Below are 20,084 nucleotides of genomic sequence, written 5' to 3' on the forward strand. Positions count from 1 at the left end.
TTTTTTCATGTTCAACAGGTTTTTGTTCATTTTGTTTACACAAAATACCATTAGGGTGCTCTTTCTGTATTTTGTCTCTTTACATTACAGGTGTTTTCTTAAATAATGATCATATGTGAATTTTGTTTTGCCAAACTGCTGGTTTGATATTGCCCAGCTGTTATTTATCACAGTTCTGCCTGAATGCAATGTGTTCTCTGGAAAAGGGAAAGAACACAGTCCAGTGACTGGTCCCTATGATAAGAAGGCTTTGAGTTCATTCTACGTTGGGAGTCAATGCACTGCAAAGCTTAGCTGAGTTGAAGAAAACTCTGCTCTAGCAAATTACACAGTGGGAATGTCTATTGCACTGCCAGCCACATGCTGACAGTTTGCTCTCCACCAAGCAGCTGCAAAGATCATTTGTCTGATAACAGACAAGCTACTAAAAGCTTCTATAATAAAATAAAGCATTGAAATGGGGGGAGATCAGAGTAAACTGGCCATAGTGCATGTGAACATGACAGATCTGGGGCACTGCTTAAAAAATACAGATACTGATATCTGAAATTTCTGAATAAGGAATGCTGTCAAATATATATATATATCGGGAGCACCGACCCGGGGTATCAGGAAAATTATTACAATCACTGGGGGGTGCCTAACATTTTGGCACCCCCCAGTGATTATAACTTTACTTCTCCTAAGGATGCTTGAGAATGTTAAACACAAAAGTTAAGGCTTATTTGACTTATTTTTATTGCTACCTGTTTTGTACAGCAAAAAAGCCCACTGCAGTCTCAGCCCAAAATAAAAATGTTTAAAAGATATTAACATTTCTTTATAATTTAATCTAATTAACAAAACATTTTATAACTCAAATATCAAACCAGAAAGGTTTTTCCTTTGACCGAGCATGTTTTATTTATTTTCATATTTATCTCATTAACCACAAAATGTGATTACTTTACACCTTGAGGAATTTAATTAAAAATCCTAATAAAGTAGTGTAGGTTTGTGTGTGGTATTTAACTATAACAGTGTAGATTATTATTAGATTATTATTACAGGTGTAGATTATTTTAACCCAATTATGGCACGCCATGTAATATATTTTGAAGGCTGCAGGTTTCTTTAAATAATTCTATTAAATAATTAAACCCCCTTCAGAGGCTGAATGAGTAGTATAAACATGCTAAAGCAGTACTTGTAATCTCATTTACACAGTTCAAGGAGCTCCACAACATACTTGGAGCAGCACCAATTAAACACTATACATAGTTCTTGCACCTACTTTAAAGCATCCACTGACCCTCTGCAGGGCTGCTAGTCAGACCCCAGACAGAAGTGCTCTCTGAATGAGTACCAAGGAGCATGCTTTTGAAATAATTTTATAGCATTTCCACCAGCTGCCAACCAATGTCACAGAATAACAGAGAGCTTGAACATCTTGCTAAATAGACTTTACACAACTAAATGAATAATCATGTTTTAATAAACTATTCTCAAAACTAAAAGTACTGTCTAAAACTTGGGTAATCATTAAAATGTGGGTAATGCCTAATAAGAGTGATCTGTTAGGGCTATGGCCCAGGGGGGAGATCTGTCTCCCACAGTGAATTTTGGGTACCATGGACAACTAATCACTGTATTGCTGATGGGAAGCCATAAGTGTTGCTTTGTTTTCCGAACTATTCTCTTGCTGAAACTTTGTGCAACTTTAGAAAACAAAGCGACACATATGCCTTCCCACCAGCGATTCACTTTTGCCGGTGGGAAGGTATTTCAGGTAGGTTAGTTGCCCATGGTAGCTGAGATTAACTGTGGATGACTAATCACTAGGCCATGGCTCTTAGGGGTATATATATATATAATATCCAAGTCCAGCTGGGACTCCAAGGCTAAAAAAGAATGCATCATTAAAAAAAAGATTAAGGGCCGATTTATCAAAATTCGAGTTTGCGCTGTTTTTCGCAATTTGAGAAATTACGCAGGGGAAAAAACATGAAAATACTTGAGAATATTCTTAAGAACCACAAACAGCCAGTATTTATTAGGGTAAAAATCTGCAAAACAATAACCAGAAAAAAACTCAGCAAGTAAAAGCTGTATGAGGTTCAACAAAAGTCAATGGGAATTGTCTTAAACAGATTTATTTATTTATTTTGACAGGTTATTAAAACATTTTTAGTCTCATTGAAAATGAATGGAAAAATGTCATTCTCGCCAGCGTGCAACAATATTCTGTCACGTTTCTTTCTCAAGCTACATTCAAGAAAAAAAGTTTTGTCACACATATTTTTTTCACATCCATTTTTTTTTTTTTCACAAACTCCAATTATGATAAGTCTGCCCCTAATTGTTATTTTCAGGAAAATCATGACTTATTCTCTTCTCACAGCAATAGTTAATTCACAGTTTTATAGGGGGGAAAGTCGAATCTTAAGGACGGCTGGCAATTATTTTTCAATCTGCTAGCAAAATATAATTGATATTTCAGAAACTCTCTCTCTGTTGCATCCAAAATACAATATTTCCTACATTTGTTGTACTAAATCTTATATTAATATTTCCAGAGTACAATCTGGGCCAAGTGTATAATAAAATGTAATTACTGGAACTTGAGAAGCTAATGGTAATTTTGTTTTCATTAGTTATATGAAATTGCTCTTATTCATGTACAATGTGCCTAAATTTGTCTGCAGGAAAGACATCCCTGATTCATGTAATATGGCCCCAAATGGGGCCCTTAGCCTTCTTGGACGTTCTTCTGATAAGTACCAAGCCCAGACTGACAATCTGTGGCTTCTGGCAAATTCCAAATACTATTTAGTGGGATGTTGGGAGGCTGTTTGGGCCTCTGTGTACTTATAAGTGAAGGGCCTATTTTGAATCCCTGTCTGGACCTGATAAGTACAAGAACTTGGTTCTGCCACACTTTTTTAATATGATGATAAGTAATCCAGTAAGCAGGCAAGTGTCAGCTATCAATCCAGTTTCCACTGGATTGATATATTTATTTTGGGGGTTTGTTTCCTTCCTTACTTGTGGGGTAGCCAACTTTATTGTGTTAATCCAATAACCTTAAAGGGGTAATTCGCTGTTAAGATGAACTTGATGTACTGTTAAGGGTAACTTTTATGAAATGCCCCATTCCTAGAAATTCTTCAATACTTCTTCATATTTTTTTTTTTTTATAAATTATTTACCTTCTTATTCTGCCCTTTTATAGCTTTCAAATGGGAGTCACTGACCCTGCCAAAAAAAACTATTGCTATGTTAGCCTACAATTTTATTGTTAGATTTTATTATTTATCTTTTATTTAGGCCCTTAGCAACTAGGTAGCTGCCAAAATTCGAAACATGACAGCTGCTGAACATAAAGCTCAATAATGCCAAAACCACAAAAAAAAAATGAAGACCAAGTGCAAACTGTCTTAAAATATCAGTGTTTAAATCATATTAAAGGGGCAAGACACACAGGCTGATTAGTTGCCCCAACATTTTTTAAAAGTCACAGCAACAAATCAGCACGCTGCAAATGATGCATGAATTGTCGCCGCAAATGAGTTTTAAAAACCACTGCGACTAATTACCCTGTGTGTCTTCACCCAAAAGGGTATAATAAATATCTAAGTGTTTAGTGGGTTTACTGTTCTGTATAAGGATAACTTTATTTTTTCAGAAGAAAAACAAACTAAATATTTTCTGCAGTGTGACAATTTTTTAAGAACTGTAACAACTGTAATAAAACATGTAATACATTTACGTAGTGAAGGAAGTGTATTTAAAAAGATAATTAGGTCAGTGGCACACATAGGGGCACATTTACTAAGACACGAATCTGAACCGAATTGGAAAAATTCCAATTTGAAAACGAACATTTTGCGACTTTTTCGTATTTTTTGCGATTTTTTCGGCATCTTTACGACTTTTCGGAAATTGTCGCGACTTTTTCGTTACCAATACGATTTGCGCGAAAAAACGCGAGTTTTTCGTAGCCATTCCGAAAGTTGCGCAAAATCTGGTGATTTTTTCGTAGCGTTAAAACTTGTGTGAAAAGTTGCGCCTTTTTCGTAGCGTTAAAACTTAAAAGGTGCGACGTTTCGCGCAAGTTTTAACGCTACGAAAAAATCGCAACTTTTTGCGCAAGTTTTAACGCAACTTTCGAAATGGCTACGAAAAACTTGCGTTTTTTCGCACAAATCGTATTAGTAACGAAAAAGTCGCGACAATTTTCCGAAAAAATCGCAAAATACCGATCATTACGAAAAAAACGCAATTGGACGCATTCGTTCGTGGGTTAGTAAATGTGCCCCATAGCATTTCTCCTCTTCCTCAGCCGGCAAAGAAATGCCCAATACTCTGCATGTGGTCTGTCATTCATATTTATGGAACAGACAGGCTTTGGGCAAAAATGCACATCCCAGGTTTTCTGTTTCAAAACACAAATCTGTGTGGTTTTCTATTCATCACTCATGGTTATGATAGGTGGCACAGAGGGATTAGGTGCTTTTCTTTGCCAGCTGAACTATGACATACACTTCCAATCAAAATGTTTGGCAGTTGGGAATTCCAAATTGCTGCTTTGTTCTAAAATCAAATTTCTTAGACCAAATCACTGAAACATGTCCCCTCAGCCTAACAAGTTTACCTTGTATAAGCCATTGCTTATTTTATCAGTCTGGTGCTTACAGATTATCATTTGCAGTAGGAAAAAGTGTAGGCTCACAAATAAAGTATTAAATATTATTGTTAATAACTAGAATGTTTGTCATCCTGTTTGTATTATTAACGTACCGTCAATATGTACAGTGCTGAGCACACAGTAGTGCTACATAAATACAAATTTACATATATAGTCTGCATGTTTGCATATGGTAAGAGGGCAGCTTGATCACATTATAACAGTAATATGTAAGAGTTCCTCAAGATTATTTGCAAACTGTAAATTAGCATTTGATCAAATTATGAAACTATTTTACCAGTTTCATGTGCTCTTAAATTTATATTTGACGCAAACAAATTTATAGAAAAAGTGGAAAGCATTTAAACATGCTCATACTCACTAGACTTGGATCCGCATGATGGAGCTATCTGTCCAGTGGGACAAGTGCACATATTTGGCCGAGAGCAAAAACCATCCCCACAAGAATGCCGACAAATAGCTGTGGAGAAATTAAAAAAAAAAAAAATATTTTGCTACATAGCGCCATATTTATAAATGTTCCAGCTTTCATTCATTTTAATGTTATTCCTAGTAGGCACTGCCTATTTATAAAGACTTGAAAATAAGAAAGTGAAATAGATTTTATATCATAGATTTTACAGCAATAGTAAAATCTGACTTAGATTTCATAAACTGTAAGGCACTTTAAAGGAGAAGGAAAGGCATTCTGGCATTTTAGAGCAAGCCAGAATGCTATATTTAATCTGTAGAATGTTTTACCATTCCTGAGTAAACAGTCCTAGAAGCTCCCTCTGTTTGTTTGATAGCAGCTGCAATTTTAGCTTGGTCTCAGTAGTTTCCGTGCTGCAGCTCTAGCTGCTGGTAGCTCAGATTACACAGCACAGATGGGAGGGGGAGAGGGAGAGAGGAGCAAACTTACTAGACTTGTGAAGTGCCCTGAAGGATTTTTCAAGGAGAGCAAGAAGCCTGACAGAGAAGAACATGTATACACAAAAGAAGACAAGAAATCCTGTAAAAAAAAATCTTAGTTTTTACTTTTTCTTCTTCTTTAATGACTTTGTCAACAGGCAGAATAATTTCCATTTTTTACTTTTAATTTGCCTCCCAATTAGAAATAATAGATTTCAACATGCCACAGATGGAGAAAATGATGCTGCCTGTTTCCTTAAAATATTAAATACTGAAAGTCTTTATAAATAAGAAGGAAAAGCTTAAATAAAAATGCATTTACAATGAAATATTTGAATCAATTTTTTTTTTTTTTCCAAATAAAGTAGAAATCTAACAATCTGTCCAATTTCTATTTGGTTTGCTACGTCAATGGTTTATAAATAGAACAATAGATTACTATTGCTGTTACATTCATTTTGAACCACTGAGTTACGATGACTAACACCTACCAGCATGGTAAGCCACAGGTATAGAATCTCTAGTTTAAGGATAGAGGATGTTTTTTGTTGTCTGGCCAAGATGAGATTAAGCGGGAGTGGCAAAACATGCATGTTATAGGGCCCTAAGGGCAATGACACACAATGAGATTTATCATCTGTTGGGGAAAATTCCTTTCTTTTGACATTTATGACCAGTAAATATAATAATTGTCTGGAAATTTTTTCATATTTATTATTATTATTTAGTTTTTTCTACCTAATGAAACATATTTTACTGAGAAGCATAATTTTCCCAGAACACATTTCAAAGTCAATTTGTGTATTGATTTTGTGTTTTTTATGCTTTTTTATTTATTTTTTTTCCATCTTTTCACTTATACAAAACATTATCACACTAGTGATAAACTGTGCACAAATAAACAACTATAAGAAAAAACTATAAGAAAAAATATTTTAAAAAATTGTAAAACCAGATTTATGTAACAACCACTTCAGTTTAATGCATTTTTATAATTAGCACAGTTCCCCTTTAATTCTCAGTTCCAGTTGTGATGCAATGTCAACAAGCTGAAGAATGACAACATTTTAAAAATCATAATTATTTTTGTGTACATAAATAGCACAAGAATATTTAACAAACGCATTGTAAGAAACTGTATTAGTAACAATTAGGCTCATATTCAAATAAATTAATGAGCAGTTATATTAATATAATCAAAGTCATTTTCTTTATTGTTACCATTGGTATAGATCTGAGTTTAATTGCCAGGCTAACAAATGGTACAGTAAAAATGAAAAAAACTTACGGACAATACATTGGTTCCCTCCAGGAAGCGTTTTCCATCCAGGACAACAGTAAGCATTGTACCGCGATCCACAAACATTGGGCCTAAAAGAGAAAACCTGCACATTGATCTGACTGAAAGCTATAGAAAAAGCATAAATAATTTTTCTTTACATCCAGGTTCCCCTGAAACGTGCCTCAAATGTAGTGCAGGAATGTTATTAATGTCCATGTTTTTTGCAACTGTCCCCTTATTAAACTGTTTTGGTCGGATGTTCCCTTTTTCATGAACGATAAAATGCATCTTCCTCATTGCACAACATAGTGCCTGAAAGCTACACAAATGATGTGACACTGAAATCATACATGCCTATTCTAGCATTTCTCTTAAACCAAAAAACAAAAACAAATATTCCCAGATTTGGGCTGCTGCCCCCGTGACTAAAGGCCCCCCAGACTAAAGGCCAGTTAGTGTGAGATTTTGGTTGTTAGCCTGTGAGCACTTACACACTGTCAGAGATATTCTTGGGACTCTGGCTGACTGGTTGAAACACCAATTATTTTCTATATCTGTAACCATATGAGCTAAGGTTAGCCCTGAGAAAAGAAGGGCTTGAACCAAAAAGTCTGGCAACCAATGACTCAAGCAACCAGTTCTGCTCTGCGTCCCTCTCACAGGTAACACCTCTTTGTTTACTTTTGACTTCAGAAACAGAAAGTCAGTTCCTATTTTTCCTATGGCTTCCCTTTCCTTTTCTCCTTTTCTTGGCTATCGCTATTCTGCCTTTGTTATTTCTTGCTTCCTTTGGGTGGGTCCGTATTTGTTATTTCAATTAAATCTTTCAATTAAAAGAATTTACTTTACTCTAACAAGGCTAAACAATGTAATGTAGAGCAATGTGTCTTAAGGTTAATAAAAATGTGTTTAAACCTTTAGAAACCTCCTATCATCAGGGATTTATTTTAGCTTGTAAGTACAAGATACTGTCTTATTACTCCAGAGGCATAACAAATCAGTTAAGTGCTCATTTAAAAAAACTATGGAAAAGGCATTGCTGTATTTACAGATTTATAGATAATAAATTCTTTAATCACAATAATTTCAGTGTTACATGACTGACGTGTTGTTTGGTTGATACAGGAACTATTGTCATTACAGTTCACACTGGTCTATAAAAATAATTACAAAGTATTTATGGTCATCATGCCATATTTTAATAGATGCAGTAGGAACCACTAAGCTTTTTGCTTTTATTTTCTTACTTTTAACAGGGTGGTAAAAAAAAAAAAACAATTCCTTGGGCAATTTAGCCCCTAAATTAGTGAACAAGTTCCTTTTTGTATTTTTTTATATCAGTAATACAAGGGAATTGAAAACCCAAACATTGTCTCAAGCTTTTTAATAGGACTGTCCAGTACTGTGAAGTGCTGTAGACAAACAATAGAAGAAACATGGCAGGTATGCCAAAATACTGTACAGTATTTGCAAAACCAGCGAAGCTCAACGGCTTTTAGCAAAAAAATGAAATCTCTGCACTATAAGGAGTATGGCACACAAGGATTTTTGATCACCACAGTGCTCTCAAAGAGAACTGAAGTTGTCAGAATGTCCTTGCGGTCACTGCGTACATAAGTAGCGCTTTATAAATAAAAATATACAAATATACATACATTTCTTATACCATAGAAATGCTCTAGCTATTGTGGGCACCTGCTAGTGTCAGCCATATGCTGATTTTCCATGAATTCCTATGAGAAGTTTTAACAAGTAATTAAGGCACTAACTACCATATTTGTATGATTAATGGCCTACATTAAGATAGGAGACTGGTGACCTTATGGGGTAGGGGGTTCTAATGTTTACAGCAATATGCATTATATTATTATGATTATGTCATCACACTGACATTTGCACTTTTTAATGTAATTGGTATCTTAAACAATGGTGTGATTTGGTTAGTATGGTTTTTCAGTTTATTATTATCACTTATACAGAGCCACCATATCATTTACATCATTCCTTGCCCTATACAAACACAGACAGAGAAACGTCCAAACAGACAGTGTCCTTTCTACAAATGAACCCATGATTCCTGTCCTGTAGGAGGTCAAATGTGCCACCCTTTTCATCATCATCTTTTATTATAATTATTATAATTATATTATTATAATATATTTATATTATATTTATTCTTATTGTCAGCAAGTTACCCACTACTTTAAGTTAATATTATTTCAAAGAAAAGGCTTAATGTTTAAGTTCAACCACAACATAATCTTTAAGCGTATGTTTTTATGTTGGGGCAGAAAGATAAAATGTGTCCCTGCATCAGCTGCCATAGCACCTACTTTTAGGTGGGGTTGATAAAACATGGGCTTCTGCATGTAGAATGCCAAGCTAAATGAATGAAATGCCATGTATTATTAGACCATATAGATTATAGATAGATATTGTACATAACTACAGGACTTAAAATGTGTGTGTGTCAATAATTAGAGGAGTAAAAAGTAGGTCTAATAGTCTATCAGTTTTAGGAGTGGTGTGTTAGGGTAGAAATTGAATTGCTTACTAGACCTCATAGTTCTTTGCCTACCAAAATGGTTCATGCGACCTATAAACATAAAAGTGCTTGGCTTCAGGTATCGTATTATACTTGGAAACCCCCTAAAATTCCATAGTTAACAGGATATCATGTTTTAAGATCATCCTACTCTTCAAGGACATTTATCTGCAAAGAGGGAAGCGTCTTAAAGCTTTTGAAACACAAATGAAAAGTTATTATCTAGATTGTAGGCTCCACAGTATTGTGACTATCTACAGTTTGTGTCTAATTGCTTAGCACTTCATTTTGAATTTTGTATTTATTTATATTCTCTTATTGTATTGTTTCCCATCTTTGCTATGAATGTACTATTTTAATGTACAGTGCTTCATATACAAGTAGCGTAATATAAATAACAATATGCATCTCTTTAAGAACTTTACACTGTGCACCATATACTCTGCTTCTCAAATATTACTATGCTTATCAAATAATACTCTGCTTTAAAATGTTCATTTTGACATTGAGGAAAAATCAATCTCAAAACATCTGCCATAGATACCTCAAGAGTCTGTCGTTCTTTAAAGTTTTTTTGCTACAAAAAAAGAAGTATATCAATGGTTTGCCCATTCAAATGCACCACCAAGTACAAGACTTCTTCTAGTACAAGAAGCACCAATGTATTAGGCTGAACTTTGTTGATATCCAGTGCCAACCATTTTCATCTAGTAAATGTTCAACAGCTTTTTATTAGATGAAAGTTGTATATTGACCCCTTTCCAACATGTTGCTAGATAGCATTAGAAGAATGTCTGCTTCTTGCCAGTGAGATAGCATTCATCATTAATCAAACATTGTTAACACCCATTGTTAACATAAGATTACTGAGCATGCATGCTTTACATTTTAGAGCTGCTTGTCATTTTTCCAATGTTGACTGTTGTGTAAAAATTACAACTCTGTTTATGTTCTTTATATACAAATTATAGACTAATAAAAAATACTTTAACCTGGTACTTAGCAACGCCCAGATTCTGAAAGCCCTACTGGAGAACAGACTGAAATAGTTTGCAGTCTTCTTTAACACTATAAACAGTTAATACAGATTGTCTAATCACTCCATGGAATCTCTTGAGATTCCTAAATCTACTGTATCAAATAAACACTCCAAGTACGTCAACACATAGCAGAAGAGTTGACTGTATGGCCAGCTGTTGCCAATTGCCATAGTTATTACTGAGAATATTGTTAAACATTGCTTCGAAAGGGGAAATAATGGCATGCACAGCTAATGATAACATTTAATTTAGCTATAAAAACTATATAAAATATCAGGCGTGAGTTCAACAGCAAGGACTTACCCTTAAAAAGGGTTAAAACTCTACCTCACTTTTAACTTGAACTTAAACTACTGATCAATCAATCTACAGTACTAAATCTCAATAAAGAGAAAACTATACTATGGGTCAATAGAGCCTTTCTCTCTACAGCTGTCAGTTTGCTTAGCTTGGATGGGGCATTCGCCATGGATATGTAATAGATTTCTCCACCCCACGTTTACCAGTAGAAGACAAGTAAACCAGATTACTTTTTTGACTTTCTACACAACATTTTACTCTGATACATTAGTTGATACATTTCTCAGCAGTAACAGCTTCAGCCACCACTGAGCATGTACCTACAGCTTTAGTAAAGTCCTTTTTTTAAAGATTTTATTTTACATCTTTAATTTTTTCAACATAAGGGAACAGTCCTTTTAAACTTATCAGAGTAATTTAATGGAAAACTATACCCCCAGAATAAATACCTAAGCAACAGATAGTTTATATTATGTTAAGTGACCTATTAAAGAATCTCGCCAAACTGGAATGTATATATCAGTAAATATTGCCCTTTTACATCCTTTCCCTTGAACCACCATTTAGTGATGGGCTGAGTGCTCCCTCAGAGATCACATGACCAGAAATAATGCAGCTCTAACTGTAACAGAAAGTAGTGTGGGCGCAAAAGACAGAACTCTGTCCAATAATTGGCTGATGTGGCTTACTATGTATGTGTGCCTTGGCTTGTTTGTGTGCACTGTGAATCCTATGACCTCAGGAGGCAGCCCTTAATTCTTAAAATGTCAGTTTTCTATTTAGGATAACCCAATAGCCCATACTACTAAAAAATGATTTATTTAGATGAAGCAAGGTTTTATATATGAGCTTGTTTATGCAATAAATTTTTATATGTAAAAATTGTTTGGAGGTATAGTTTTCCTTTAATACATCAGGTTTAAGGCCTAAGCCACATGGGCTGATTGAGTCTGATGAGTCTGTGCAGGCTAAGAATGTGTTTCAGATGTGCTGGAGCCACTGCACTGGCCCAGGTGCAAGCCAACAAAACAAATCCTTGAAATTTCTGTTATGCTAATAAGAAGTTTATCAATAAATGTATCAAATTGTAACAGAAAACTGCTGACCTGGCTTTCTGAAGTGCCACTGAGAACATGATAGCGGGGCAATGAAACCAATTAATTAAAGGGATGGTTCACCTTCAATGTCTAAATCTTATTATACCACCAGCTTGTCAGAAAATCCATTTTCCATAAAAAAAAAATAAAAAGGCCTCTGTAAAAACTACGTTTTATACCTGTCAAATCAGTCCTTCTTCTGTCTCTCTGGTCAGTTTTCTGAAGGGATGAGAATAGTCTATTTTAAACCTGATACACTGACACACACTCACATCCAGGCTTTTCCCTTACTTTTTTCATACTGGACCAATTGAAAGGACACTGGCTAATTTCTCCGTAGTATTTATAGGGGTCACTGATCCCCCCAGCACACGGTCTGTGCAGAAGTGAAGGATCAGCAGAGGGATGATTCTGAGGTAAATATATCTTTAGCTGCACAATTTTTGGTTACTATCTATATGGCAAAGATTGTTCTATTAATTTGAACTGTTAGATTTGTGAATTTTGTACAAAAGTGAACAGCTATACATATGCATTGTGCGATTGGCCACTGGCAGCCTGTGGCATTCATCTCAGGCAAGAAATAGTTTTCCCTTCAGAAGGGAGGATTTATGAAGCATTAATCTATAACATGACATTTCTATTTCTAAAGCATAAAAAGTCAGATTACAAAAGTTCATTGACTCTGTTGTGAAAGAACATCAGAATTCTGTATTTTTTTACCATTGTTACTGCTTGGTAAAAAAATATCCCTTCAGATTTCACAAACAATTTGCTCTGCTAAAACAATGGGGAATCATTGATCCCCACATTAGCCACTTTGGGCAGGTTTTTAAAGAGCAAGAAAAGGCTTCTACTATTTTACCTAATATGTTGTAGAGCCCCCTTTCCTGTAGCAAATCGCCAACTTTATTTTTTAAAACAATACTAACTTTTCCCCAAAATTTCCTTTTAACGCCACTGTATGTGTAGTCTATCACAGCTGCCATCTTGGATTTTCAAACACCTGCTCACAGGTAGCCCAAGTTGTTTTATCTCCAACACACACAATTTAATCATTAGAGAGGGGTTGCTAAAATAAATAGGATTTCAGAATAAATAAGTCCTGGTACTAGAGAGTATATGATAATGTAGTTATTCTGTATGACACAATAAATCATCCTATAGTATGTAATAAACCCCTAAATTGTACTGAGAATGCCAAAACTAACCTGTAATCTTGGGGGCAAGGGCTTCAAAATTGAATAAATGGTAACGTTTTAGTTTATACAAATTAACGTGGAGGGATAAAGGTGGGTTTTATTATCCAGATTTTGAAATATTTTGGTGCACTTCCTCAGTAGGTAGGGTAACTGCACAACTGGCTCCTGATTATCCAAATAGTGATAGTGAGAAAGAGACACTATGGAAGAAGCATTATAGCTTTCAGCATGGAAATGTTTTTCTTCTGAAAAGTGATAGTTAACATAGAAACTAACATAGGAACTTGGGTGTCTAGAGGGTGAAAAATAATCAGTATTTATATTACCTTCGTTATTACAAGGCTGCATATGAGACATGCTTTCATTACTATAACTTATCACAGAAAAATTATACATTTACGGAGAAAAATGCAATTAAAAGTAAATTAAATTTAATTAATAGAAGTAAGCATCTTTGTTTTCATAACATAACCTGCACTCTCGTACATCTTCAACTTCTCCCTTCTCAACTATTGTGTTGAACTCTCAACCCTAATAAAAATAATACAATGTTTCACATAATTTCTTTGCACCAGGGGAATAAGACTGAAAACAAAACATTGCCAAGTCAGATGCTCTGTGTGAAGTTATAGAGACCTCCCAATTCTACTAACCTAAAAATGGCTGTATGTAGGTTATACAAGGTTAGAGGGAAAGTCCTTCAATATCCATTCTTAAGCAAAAATAATAAATAAATGTATGATGGTACAGGCAGAGTATGGCACACACAGGCAGGATAGGGCAGGTAGATTATGGCACACACAGGCAGGGTAGGCCAGGCAGAGTATGGCACACAGGCAGGGTAGGGCAGGCAGAGTATGGCACACAAGCAGGGTAGGGCAGGCAGAGTATGGCACACACAGGCAGGGTAGTGCAGGCAGAGTATGGCACACACAGGCAGCATAGGGCAGGCAGAGTATGGCACACACAGGCAGCATAGGACAGGCAGAGTACTGCCTGTGTGTGCAATACTCTTCCTGCCCTATGTTGCCTTTGTGTGCCATACTCTGGTTGCCCTATGCTGCCTGTGTGCGCCAAACTGTGGCTGCCCTATGCTGTCTGTGTGTGCCATACTCTGCCTGCCCTACCCTGCCTGTGTGTGCCATAGTCTACTTGCCCTATGCTGCCTGTGTGTGCCATACTCTGCCTGCTCTATGCTGCCTGTGTGTGCCATACTCTGCCTGCCCTGCCTGTGTGTGCCGTACTCTGCCTGCCCTACCCTGCCTGTGTGTGCCATAATTTGCCTGCCCTACCCTGCCTGTGTGTGCCATAATCTACCTGCCCTATGCTGCCTGTGTGTGCCATAATCTGCCTGCCCTACACTGCCTGTGTGTGCCATACTCTGCCTGCCCTATGCTGCCTGTGTGTGCCATACTCTGCCTGCCCTATGCTGTCTGTGTGTGCCATACTCTACCAGCCCTATGCTGCCTGTGGGAGGTGAACCTGGCAGGGGTTTATTCTGGGAGTTTGTTAGCAGTTGGATATAGCCATTAAATGGTCCCTAAGGTGTGTAATTATGTGCTGGGGGTTGCTGTGCTACCCACAGGGGAGGAAGAGGTATGTCTTAGTATGACATTATATAATTCTTTCACATTTGAATGAAGGCTGATATCCCTGCAGTGAGCACCAACCATTTGGGTTTTTGCTGCGCTACCACCATTAATGTGGGCATGGCCTTCAAAGCTCTTGTGATAACATGGGTGTGGTTTGAAGTGGGTGTGGTTTAAAAGGGGGAGTGGTTAAAACCGGCTTTCATTAGCGGCCCTCCAATATGTTTGCTAGAGAAATTCCGGCCCTCGGTACCACAGAAGTTGGACAGCACTGAATTATAACATTATAATACTGTCATGTTTTACCAGAAGGGGAATATTATTTACTATGATACAGAAGATAACATAATAATATAATAAGTGACATATCACAAAGTACAAGTTCCATGTGATCACAGATACAATAACTCATTTGTGGCCACTGCACATAAAGGTCCACATTAGTAGAAAGGCACATAGTTCCGAGCCCAGGTAGCAGATATTTATGGGGGTAGCACACTGGTCTAACTTTTCAAAAAACTAAACAGTTGTACAATATTCTAATACTGTACCTTGTTTAAAACTGTTAATACAGAGGACTTATGTATCGAGGGGTTAATTGATCATTTTTATATAAGACAGATAGATGGATCGATAAATAGATGCAAGAAAAAAAAAGATAGATAGATAGATTGATAGAGAAAAATAAGAAACTTATTGGCCAGCAGTGGCATATATGGTAAATGGTAAATCCTCAGCACATATGTACATGGCATTCCTTGTGTCACTCCAATATATAAGTAAAACACAGATCCCACTCAATGTGAGATCATACCACAGAAAAAAGTCTGAGGTCACCAGCATTCTTGCCAGTGCTGTTGCACCTCTTTCAAAGCACAAGACCTATTATCCAAAACAAAACACATATGTGGACAAGTTTATGATGAAATGATATCATACAAAAAAATCTGTGTTGTCCTTGGGTAAGCTGTGGGCTATAAACATATCTTGGAGGGCCACAGCTAGCCCATAGACATCCAGATGAAAAGTAATTTGTTTATTCTGTGGTTTAAAAAAAAGATTAAATAAACTTGTTTTTATAAAGGCCTTTATACCTTCTGATCCCACATATGTTAATGCCCCCTTTGTACTAAAACCTAATTTCATCAAATACATTTATTACAAAACGCAAATTATTAGCGAGTGCCAACATCCCTGCTTGCAAAGCCAAAAACATATCATACACACGAAATGAGTCATTCTAGCAACTATCACTAAGAACAGTGAGCACAATGGGCCCTCTCGTGAGAACAATGTCCAACTGGCGTCTCTGCCCAAAGAATGTCCGCTAAGTCTCTGACAGTGAAGGAAACCACATTTCAAATCTGTACAAAGAATATATCAAGCCACAGTGGTAAATTTAGAGCTGTTTGTCTCCCACTGAAAACACAACAACTGCCCAATAAAGCATGGAAACCATATGATATATAAGCAAATGTGAATGGCTACATGAATCAGTCAGTAAACCAGCTACTTCTTCCAACAACAACTGTAAGGAACTAAGATGTTTCCTCCTTCAATAAGAAAATGATTTATGGATCCCTAAGCTAGCAAACAAAAATGACTTATTATATTAATTCCAGCTGCAATTCTAAATAATTAAAAATTTGCAACTATGAGAAAAATGTTACCAAATACTAAAAATAAATTATCTAATATACAGTACTTACTAATCAATAAAATCTTATGCATGACTGCAGTGCTGTTCTCAGACTTTTTTCTGAAATCTGTCTATCCATTTGGAGTGGAAAGCTGGTGCCGACCATATTGTGTTGACCCTTCTGTACCTGCATATACATGATATATATTATGGATTTGCTTATAATTTAAAAGCTCACTCTCAGGTAGAGCGGCTGGGGAGGAGGGATTTCTGTACAACTGCAGAGGAAGCAGTCCCAGTGGACCAGGCCCCCATTTCCCCCTAGCTAGTAAGACCATTGAATGTTGCGTTAAACTTCTCTGTGACTGGTACTTTGATATATGCATAACACATAAGCATGCAATGTACCACTGACAAACACATGGAGTTAAAACTGTGTCTCAAGAGGTTTATAGACACATGTATGGGAAGTATGACCTTTAACTGACTTCTGGTTAAATAATACTAACATTAATACTAACTTTTAACTCAGGTTGCTTCTTGTCTGTCAGCTATTGCTATTTGAGTTTTTAAGCGCTACCTTAAATTAAACCAAAAACAGAAACTGTCCTCTTTATGTCATCCAACACCCATAGCATCCCAGAAATTTTTATTACCATTAATGAATCCCTCTCCCCAGGCCCAGTGCCTTGGGGTTACCCTTGATTTTGCACTCTCCTTCATTCCTGTCTAAGGAATAACTAAATAATGTCCCTTTTACCTAAAAAAAATTCTAAACAAAAAATGCACCATATATTTTTTACTCATTTACTGTACTGAATACGGCAGCTTCCACTAACTTTATGGATATAATTCAAGGTATTGACCTTTAATTTTAAAGCAGTTCACAGTTCTGCCCCACTCTACATTTCAGAACTTATCTTTAAGTACCCACCAAACCACTCATTACAGTAAATACCGTATTTTTTGCCGTATAAGACGCACTTTTTCTTCCCCAAAACTGGGGGGGGAAGTTGGTGCGTCTTATACGACGAACTGCATCTTCCTCTATGTGCCGCGGCTCTCTGCTACATTCTCGCTTTTATAAGGTTGCGCCCGTGTGTACTGACGTCACACGCACAGGGCGCAACCTTATAAAAGCACAGAAGCAGCTGGGAGCCGCGGCACAGAGAGGAAGACATCACAGAAGCCGGAGGCCGCTGGGGGGAGGTTAGGGGTGAAATGGAAGGTGCTTGGGGGCCCTGGGGGAAGCTGAAGAATGCTGGGGGTGCCGTGGGGGAGCTGGAGGATGCTTGGAGGCCCTGGGGGACGCTGAAGGATACTTGGGGGGGGGCCCTGGGGGAAGCTGAAGGATACTTGGGGGGGGCCTGGGGGAAGCTGAAGGATACTTGGGGGGGCCCTGGGGGAAGCTGAAGGATGCTTGGGGGGGGGCCTGGGGGAAGCCTCATTATGTGCGAGCCCAGAGACAATTAACTTTATACAGTTATAAAATATTTTAGTACAGTATTTGGTTAAGAATCTTTTTTTTTCTAGATTTTCCTCCTTTAAAATTGGATGCGTCTTATATTCCGGAGTGTCTTATAGGGCGAAAAATACGGTATCTACTCATCAACACCTCACTCATTACCACTTCACATAGACATTCACATTTAAGCCATCACTTGGTTTTTTGACTTCTCTGGAATTCCCTTTCAAGTTCCAACGTTTCCTAATTCTTTCTATTTTACTGTACAGCACAGTGAAATATGTTGGCAAAAAAATAAACTGGTGTAAATTGTTTTGTTGAGCATGTCTGCAATTTACAGTCATTTTCTATACTTAATGGTTTCTGTGATATCTTTAAACTTCTAATACTTGCCTTTTAGCTCAATTGAGAATCAGCAATCCTAGAGCTAAGTGAATCAAGGATATACATAAAAAGTGCATAGACAGTTCGGGTTACTGACTTTTTAGGCCTTCAAAGAGCTTCAAAGGGCTGTTTAGCAGTATAAATGTGTCTAAAACAAATATCTTAGAAACCACTAAAAATAGAAAATTAGTGTAAGTTGCAAAACTGCCCAGCAAAGTACTTTTTCTAGTTTAGTAATAGACCTATTTTAAAACCTCTTAGCTAGAGTAGGTAGTGGGGGCACCCCTGTGCATGGGTTCCATCTACTGGTTATGACAATGCATTGCAACTAAAATAGTGGCAAATATTTAGGCAGCTTCTGTGACCAGAAAAATAGAAAAACTAAATATGTGACTACTGCTACTGAATAATTTATTCTGTATACATGTGCATTTTAATTTTTATTGTTTTTCTAAATTTGACAAGGAAAATCATGTCAGTTAGCAGCTTTAAATAAACTACGAATGTATAGTATTTTATAATATAAATCCTCAGTTAGAAAGGCCACTCAGCAAAGTCTTGGAACAGGTACAGGGATTTGAGTTAATGGCTTGCTTGTAGGGATAAAAACAATGAGATTCTGAAACCAAACTCACAAAGAAATACTTCCCACAGGAAACAGGTTTTTGAATGGTTTGGACGCATATTAAACTGCTATTTATCCAAGGGAAAGCTGATGAGCTAAGCTAGCTCACTTGAAAAGTCCTTCTTTCACTCAAAGTGAATCAGATTGATATGTATGAAACACAAGGGGGCGCAAAAGCACACATTACATTAATGAGATGTCAGCACAAGCACATTGAGTGTTTAAGAGAGGGTATCCAGACTCAGAGAGCGACCAGTTTTCTTTAACAAAATCACAAATGTTATTTATTATTTTATTAGTATATGATGTAATGAATGATTATCTGCAATGGTCTGCATCCCACCAAAAATCAAGCTTCAGTAGGTCAGATCTAAAAGTTTATCAAATTGATAAGCTTATATAATACTGTCTACTGGCAGAAAATGACAATGCTGCAAATGTGTACTTCTCACTTATCTACTTGGCTTATTTCTTCTTGAGATGAGTGGTAAAACTTGCAGTTCCCCAACCTTAATCCACCACTTTTTATGGCAGTAGTAGTATCTTTAAAATTTACTTTGTGACCATCGGTGCTTGCCAGTATAAGGTAAATGTTACATGAGAACCACTGTTCTAATAAAAAGTATTATGGCATTGCATAACTTAGCAAACATGGGCCTTTATTTAAATTTGTCCTGCTCCCAACCATATCAAGGCAAAAATAGCCATAAGGTTTTATTGTAATGCCTGTATTTAACTTCAGGTTTACAGGGCACATAGCATAGCATAATTGAGCTCATGGGCACCCAAGAAGGTAAAGTCAATGTTTGAGAGTTGCTTTGATCACACACTAAAATAGCAAAATTCATCCAAAATGCATTACCCATAGGATGTAGTATATGTCAAAGAACATTATAACTCTCAACATTTAAATACTTTACAGTACATCAGGATTTTGCTTCTGAAAATCATCCTGAAATATGTTCCCTTCTTAAAATAATTTACAAGACGTTTATTATCTGTTACCAAAGATTTGCACATAGCTAACATATTTTGGCATGAACCCGAGTCCTGCTATTTATTAACCATATTCTGTCATTAGGACAAGCATTCTCGGTGTGTTCCCTGCTACAATGTTAAATGCAATTTCCATTAAATCAGCCATTGGGTCACAGAATGCACAGGGCATCACAATATCGTAAAAGCCATGTGTGTTCATAAGCATCCATTAGAATTGGCCAGGAGCATTTGTTAGGTGGTAAGATGTCAGTGGCATTATTAGGTGGTAATGGGGTTATTTATTAGGTATATAGGATGAATGGAGACTATTTTGTCCCAGTTCACAGCATTCTGGTACAA

The 20,084-nt window shown here is 36.6% G+C and overlaps 1 protein-coding gene across 1 annotated transcript in view; it reads right to left on the minus strand.

The window, feature by feature from the left end:
* The window catches only part of fbn1 (fibrillin 1), a 123,049-nt gene that overhangs the window by 98,568 nt on the left and 4,397 nt on the right, over window positions 1-20,084 (minus strand). Inside the window, exons 3-4 of the mRNA XM_002936569.5 lie at window positions 6,867-6,949; window positions 5,049-5,147 (exon numbers count right to left, since the gene is read on the minus strand). Coding sequence (XP_002936615.3) covers window positions 5,049-5,147; window positions 6,867-6,949 — 182 coding nt within the window. The remainder of the gene's footprint in view (window positions 1-5,048; window positions 5,148-6,866; window positions 6,950-20,084) is intronic.

This window comes from Xenopus tropicalis, chromosome 3, assembly GCF_000004195.4.
Source record: "Xenopus tropicalis strain Nigerian chromosome 3, UCB_Xtro_10.0, whole genome shotgun sequence".
NCBI lineage: Eukaryota > Metazoa > Chordata > Amphibia > Anura > Pipidae > Xenopus > Xenopus tropicalis.